This window comes from Zerene cesonia, chromosome 13 (assembly GCF_012273895.1).
Source record: "Zerene cesonia ecotype Mississippi chromosome 13, Zerene_cesonia_1.1, whole genome shotgun sequence".
Taxonomy (NCBI): Eukaryota; Metazoa; Arthropoda; class Insecta; order Lepidoptera; family Pieridae; genus Zerene; species Zerene cesonia.
This window is the reverse complement of record NC_052114.1, coordinates 2,467,391-2,474,910: the sequence shown is the minus strand read 5'-3', so window position 1 is coordinate 2,474,910 and position 7,520 is coordinate 2,467,391. Positions and strand designations below refer to the sequence as shown.

The 7,520-nt window shown below is 33.0% G+C and overlaps 1 protein-coding gene across 1 annotated transcript; it reads left to right on the top strand.

Annotated features, from left to right (window-relative positions):
- Positions 1-644: 644 nt before the first annotated feature.
- LOC119831251 (proton-coupled folate transporter-like) lies at positions 645-6,445 on the top strand. Its single transcript, XM_038354545.1, has 7 exons — positions 645-1,415; positions 1,490-1,646; positions 1,991-2,092; positions 3,345-3,482; positions 5,007-5,090; positions 5,297-5,453; positions 6,289-6,445. Exons 1-7 carry the CDS (start codon positions 645-647, stop codon positions 6,443-6,445), a joined length of 1,566 nt encoding a protein of 521 aa, XP_038210473.1.
- Positions 6,446-7,520: the final 1,075 nt, after the last annotated feature.

Here is a 7,520-nt window from a genome sequence, read left to right as displayed (position 1 = left end):
GGATAATAAAAGTTATTGCATCCAGCCAGTGTTTCGTTAGCAATTTAGCCCCAAACACCATAGGTGTATAGTAAATATAGTAATGTTATCAAAGAATGTGTTTTCCTGTCTGCATTTGATGCATAATGGCAATTTACAGACAAATCTAAATAAAGCATACTGTTCGATCAAAGCTCTTTAAAACGGGACTAGCGATTATTCCACCACAGCTGCTCCAATTTGACGTCTATGCAAAATACGATTGCATGACGATTGCAGCCTGTTGACCAAATCCGAAAACTATCAACAATTTGCTTCACTATTCACAAGGAAATAAACGTAATCAACTGAAAAACAACAATTTACATTTGATTTTGTTGCATCTTTACGAAATTTCGACGACTTAAAATTTCATTTCACATCCATAAATAGTTCTATAATTTTCCATAAGATGTTATCGAACAAACATAAGAAATAAGATAACGATCTGATAAATTATAATATGTTATATAACATCTATTATTCAGCATTTTAAAATGCCGCGTATGAATTTCCACAGCGATAACGTTTCTACATTAATGAATCTCAAATAAATATTTACAATGAGAAAATAGTTTGAACATGCATCTACCACTATTATCACTCATAACGATATCACAATCACAATGTGCGAACCTGAAGAAGCGCCCTTAAAAACCCAACCGGAGAAAGTGAAAAAGAAATCGTTTAAGGAAAAAATAGCATACATACGAGAGAACATCACACTAGAACCAGTATTAATCAGCTACGTAATTCCAGGATCGCTGTCTAGACTTGCTACCCAAAATCTGAATTTGGACAAAGCGTGCAGAGTTAATCTTCATTATGACTCAAATGTTTGCGACGCGCTCATCGCCCAGAAAGGATTATATGTACAAGAGGAAATCGAAGTACAAACACTTGTTGCATCTATGGAGGCATGGAAAAATATCATACTAACAGCGATCCCAAGTTTCCTCATACTATTCTTAGGCGCCTGGAGCGATCGAACTGGCAAGAGAAAAATATGCGTCCTTATGCCAATAGTTGGAGACTTGCTTATGTGTTTAAGTAATCTTCTGAATACGTATTTCTTCTACGAATTGCCAGTTGAGGTTACCATGTTCTTCGAGGCATTTTTTCCCGCTATAACTGGAGGTTGGATAGCCACCTACATGGGAGCATTTTGTTATATTAGTGAAATATCTAGTGAGGAGTCTAGGACATTTAGAGTTGGTATTGCAAACCTATGCCTCACTGTCGGTTCTCCCATAGGTCATGCTTTAAGTGGAATATTGCTCAATAGAATTGGATACTATGGAATATTTTCTTTTAGTTCGCTGTTGTACATTTTTAGTTTGTGCCATGGTTTCTTTTGCATGAAAGATCCTGAAAGGCCTAAGGTGGACAAGAAAGGTGTAAGTATAAACTGTATACAATGGTTACAAAATAAAAAAAATGAATCAATATCAAATCTAATAATAAATTACAGGAAGACAAAGGTGTGTGCAATTTCTTGAAGTCCTTCTTCAATTTCAAACACGTGATGGATACTATGAAAGTCGTTTTCAAAAAGGGTCCTAATCGACGTCGCACCAAATCGATTTTAGTTCTGGTTTCCATAGCTTTTGTCTACGGTCCTATGTACGGTAAGTATGAAATAATTATCAAGGGTTATAATGTTTAAAAGTATTTATTAAATATTCATTTAATTAATTTTGATATAAAATATCTATCCCAATTTACGTAATTTATTAATAAATTTTTTACCTAATATTAAATAAGTAAATATAAAAGAAAACTAATGCACGATTTTTCGGATGGTATACAATTTCTAAGTGAACAAACATTCGACTAATATAACGTTCAAACCCCATTCAGAACCCTATAGAAACTTCCATAGGTATAAAACGGTGAAATATTAAAACAGCTTGTCTCCATTACACGATATTCATATGATAATTTTTTAGAAATAACTGTACTTTTCTTACAGGTGAATTCACAGTAAGGTACTGGTTCACGAGATACAGATTCAACTGGGACGCTATGAAATATAGCTTCTATAACACATTCTATATTTGTCTTCATGCACTCGGTAAGAAAGAAGTAACAAGAAATTTTACTTATTTTTTCATTATCGTGGCGTCAGACGCTTAATAACCGGGTAAAGAGCCTAGCCTATATGCTAATCCAGACTATAATCTATCTCTGTACCTAATTTCATACAGATACATAAGCTGCTTTCAAGTAAAAGAGTAACAAACATACATCCATCCATCCATGCTTACAAAATTCGAGTTTATAGTATGTAATATATAGTAGGATTTTGAAATATCGTCAATGATATATCCACTATTGTGTAATGAGTAGGACTTCGAAAACTATAGGCTTTGATATGACAGTACTGTTATTTATAATGACTTGCATATATTAGTCTGTTACATATTGTTGATTACTATTCTATTACCGGCTTTTAACAGACGTTTCAAAAGGGTCTCAATTCGACTGCTTTTATTTGGTTTGTTTCGAGAAACGATAACTCCGTGAGTCTTTAACCGGTGGGTGTAATTATTTTCAGATTTAATTCCATTGTTGTAATTTAGACATAGACATACTTTTATTTGACACCAAAGCAAAAATACGTTACGCAGAAAGTTAAATAGTTGTTTAATATACAAATATAAACGTAATGAAGCCAAAAAAGAGTCCCCCACGTCACTATAAGATACTGAAAACCAGTATAAATGAAACCTCTTACACTGGTTTTCAGTGTAGACCGTTATAGTACGTTTTGCGGTTTAAATAACAGAGAATAATTAATTACCAGTATAAAATATATAAAATTAATATATAATAATATATTAATACGTAAGAAAGCCAAAATATATTCCCGTTTCTTATCTGAAAAGATACTTTCCCCTTAGAACGTCGGTGACCTTTTTTGTGGAGTAAAATTATTATTAAGTACATATTTAATAGTTGTACTACAGTTTACGTATTAGTTAATTTCAAAATAAACTCAATTGGATTTATTATTTTAATCCCTTTCTGTGAAAAGGTAAATCGCAGAAAACAAATACGCAAGAAGATTCATTTATGCTTCTACCGTAGGAAACTCTCGTACACAAGAAATCATAAACTATCTCTCATCAGAAAATCATTGCAGCCCCAAATATACAAGCCTTATCAGTGTACACTATCGATCAATATATGCTCAAATTCTGTTAAGACAATCGTTGTCAGATGGAATTTGAGATCCTTATGGATAGACGTACAAAACAAAACATCCACTTGAGACGCATTTGCGGCTATCTTGATTCGAAGCTCGATTAAATGTTTTGTTCTAGGTGCCTTCATCTCGGTTAGTATATTCAGTCGAAGATGGCAATGGAGCGACGCCACTCTTGGGATTATTTCAACTGTAAGCAAACTAATGGGCGGTTTAGCTGCAAGTCAAGCTAGAACCACATTACAAATGTATTTAGGTAATAGATATATCAATATAATAATAGCTTGTAAAGACATAGCCCACTATCACACTTCACACTAATATTATAAATGTGAAAGTCTGTTTGTTTGGATAATTGTTCGTCAATCACGTTGATGAAATTTGATATTCAGACAGGGTATGAGCTGACTTGGGTGATAGGATACTCTTTATCCCGATTAAATGCTCCATTGGGATAAAACAGGAATAGACAGTCACTAAATCATTTGTTAATAATCTAATTCTACGCGGGCGGAATCTAGTTTTCAATAATTGTCCGCTTTCTTCTATGACGGATCGTCAAAATGCAGCTATGAGGATTCGTTGAATGATATAGGACACATTTTTCACGTTTCAATTCATTAGAGTCTTGTTGTACTGGGCTACTTATATCACTAGGGTTACTATTCATTGTGGGAGTCGAGCACGCTTCGGCACGAATTGGGCCAGCTCGCACCGGGGAAGTACCACACTCCCACAGAAAACCGGTGTGAAATAGTGGCATGCCACTGTGTTTCGTACGGTGAGTGGGGGAGCCGGAGGCCCGTTTCCTTTTCCTCACCCGTCCTAGTCCATTCCTTCTTTCCAGTCATTAATCTTTTCCTTTTCCCTTACACCATAAAAGCGGGCAGCGCATTCACAGAGTTACTACCTGCGCGAATGTTTATGGGCGGTGGTGATCGCTTACCATCAGGCGAACCACCAGCTCAGCTGCCCGTTATGACATAAAGAAAAAACTATGTCTGCTGCCAGACATTCTTCAGAAGAGTAACAAAAGATTACACCATTTAATTTCCTTTGTTGAGTGGTGTTCTATCAAGAAAATTTTGCATTATTACTTTTTTAAAGCTATAATAAGTACAAGTTTATAATAGTTTATCTTTTGTCTAGACGACAGAATATAAACAAATTATTAATATAAATTTTATTCATATTACAAGCTCCGCTGAAAATGACTAAGAATAATAAATATAACGCGTTTCTCAAGCGTTATATTAATCTGATGAATATTTTTATCGACGTTCCCAAAAACGAAGGAGGTTTTGGCATTTTTTTACATCTGAATACATTTATATAGCAGATATTTATTAATTACTATATGTTTTCTTTCTTGAGTAATCGGGACGATTATTTAGTTTTCTATCATAAATATAGTTTATTTCATTTTGTTATACTTATAAGAAGCCTAAAGGGAATAACTAAGCATTATATTCTTATTTAATAATTTAATTATTAAACTATTTACTCTGACTGTTAAACTGTAAAATTTCTAAGACGTTGGTATTAGTAGATATGAAATTAGGAATTTATGTATGATGAGTGAAGACGCAGTTATGTAATGATGAAAGAATTTTTGAATTCGGGCCAGCGCTTTTTACGTGAAAACGTTAGAAACATACAAAAACACAAATTTTTCCACTTTGTAATATTAGTGTTTTATTATATTGTGTATGACTACTATAATTGATCGTTTTAGTAAAAGTTTAGTAGCAATTAGAATAAATGTTTTATATACTTTCAGCCATTGCCGTCGAGACATTTAATGCGACATCCTTCACAGCACTAAGGTCGATCTCATCTAAACTGGCTAAAAGTGATGAATTGGGTATGTTAATTCTAAGCTAGGATACTTTTTCTCCGTGTACCTCGTGAGCGAAGCCACGGGACCCAGCTAGTTGATGCTTTTGAATTGTCATGATATGATAAAAATTTATCCGTTATTTTACCATTTAGTTAGCCTGTCACTAGATGGCGCTAGGCGAAGTGAAGAGAAAACTATTTTTTTTTTTTAAACAAGAAGATGTTTTCCAGGAAAGAACATCTCGATCTTCAATCTATTAGAAGTGGTGACGTCCATGGTATTCGGACCAGCTTATTCAATGATTTACATGATGACGCTAAAAGTTGACGTGTCTATTGTGTATTATTGTAGCACTGTGCTGACAATTCCAGCTATATCCATATTTACGTGAGTAAAACCTAATATGTACTAACTATTAACATATTTAGTTCGAGAAAAATCCAAATAACCTAAAGTTTTACCTTTTGACTTCGAATAAGTGTCGACGCTCACATCTAACTAACTAATCGGAAAACCCAAGGTCTTCAAAAATATTTCTTGTCCGACTTTTCGTTCAATTATTTAAATTGACCGAACTTGTGGTGGTACCTACTCTGCCATTCACAAATTGACTCTTCTTTTAACGTGCAGCCATGCACATCGGTCAGCCATTTTTTCATATAATTATTATGTGAATCTTCAATAGCATGACGCGTAATTGTCATGACGTTATAAAAAAACATACAATGAATGAGGCATGTCAATTTTTTACCTTTTTTATGTAATAGCGGGCAACTTATCTGGTGGTTTACCTGATGGTAGTATTCGCGGTGGCCCAAATATATAAGAGCCTCTGGGAATATGCTGCCCACTTAATAGATATGGGATACGGAAAGTTTTGTCGACTAGAAAGAAGGAATGGACTGGGAAGGCTAACGAAAAAAGGAACAGGCCTTCAATTCTTTACTTTTTATTTCATTATATCCAAATATTAAACGCAATTACAGTCTGAGCAAACAAAAATACGTATATAGCAGAGGAAGCGACCGTTTCCATTAACCAAATGTTAGAAAATCTTTTGCTGTCCTCTGGACAATTTACTTATAAAATCCGACTTTTTGATTGGCAATAAAAGCCCAAACCACATATCTGCATCTTTTCCTGATAAAGTGTCGATGTTTATATTACATTAGAGCACAAAATGTATGATTTATTGTTAAATAGTTATCTATTACTCTTTTAGGTGGTTTTATATTCAGAACAAGAAAGACATACGAAGGCAGAAAGCTGAGAATATAGCAGAAAAAACGGATCAATGTAAAGATATAGGACCCGATTCTACGAGAAGGAAGGAATCTTTAATTGGAAGCATAGAAATAGCTGATAGCAAAATTATTTAGGAAAAAACTATCGGGTGAAGATAATTTCATAGTACGCTATACTATTATGATAAATAGTATAATAAAGAAGATAAGGTTTGAGAAATTTTGGGAGAATATAAAAAATTTGATCACAAGGCGGGATTTGAACCCGCGTTTTTTGCCAAACCAATTTATAAAGCATTTCAATGCTATAAAACTAAAAATTAAAAGATAAGGTTTGGTAAGTCAATAATACATAGTAAAATTCCTGTGTGAGCGTGTCTATAATAATGTAAGGTGCGCAATGTAGTTGGAGGCTACTCCATATCGTATATGTTAATATACGCTATAATATAATATGCTATTATTATATTATAGCGGGCAGTGGAAGTAGTGTTTTATTCTAAAGATAAAAACAAAAGTTATAGAGAGATCAATAGAATATCAAAAACTCAAACTTTATGGGTAATCTATATATATATAGGTAGATATATATAACTGAAGATAGGACGTAGAGATCTACCACCTATTTTCAGTTATAATTTATTGTAGTTCACAATTAAACTATGTTGCTTGATGAATAGTTACACAAAAAATCTGAATCATTGCACGTATAGCAAAAAAGAATTAAAAAAAGAAAGTATTTTGAGGTGTCTGTGAATTTACCCAAATCACGCTATCAAAATTACATACTTAAAGCATATCATACACATTTTCTGTTCTTTTTTACTGTATCAGATCACATTATACTTTAAAGTATTATAAAACACGCTTTAAACGAATGTAGCTCCCTTAACAATGAAAATTTATGACTATTTACTTGACTTTAAAATGCGTTATCGGCGACAATGATGTTTACCTTCCTTAAGTTAAAAATACGTTATTTTATTTAATGATATTCCTTATTTATCTTAGACTAAAGAACTAAACATTTAAGATAATATAAACATTTGTTTTGTGAGCCTGATCTCAGCACTAAAAATATGTTTTATAATAAGTTGATTATAATTTGGAAATAAATTGTTATTAGTATAAGAATATCAAATTTATAAAACTGTATTTAGAATTGTACTAAACAATAAATATATTCTAGTTAAATAAGCTTTATGCGTTT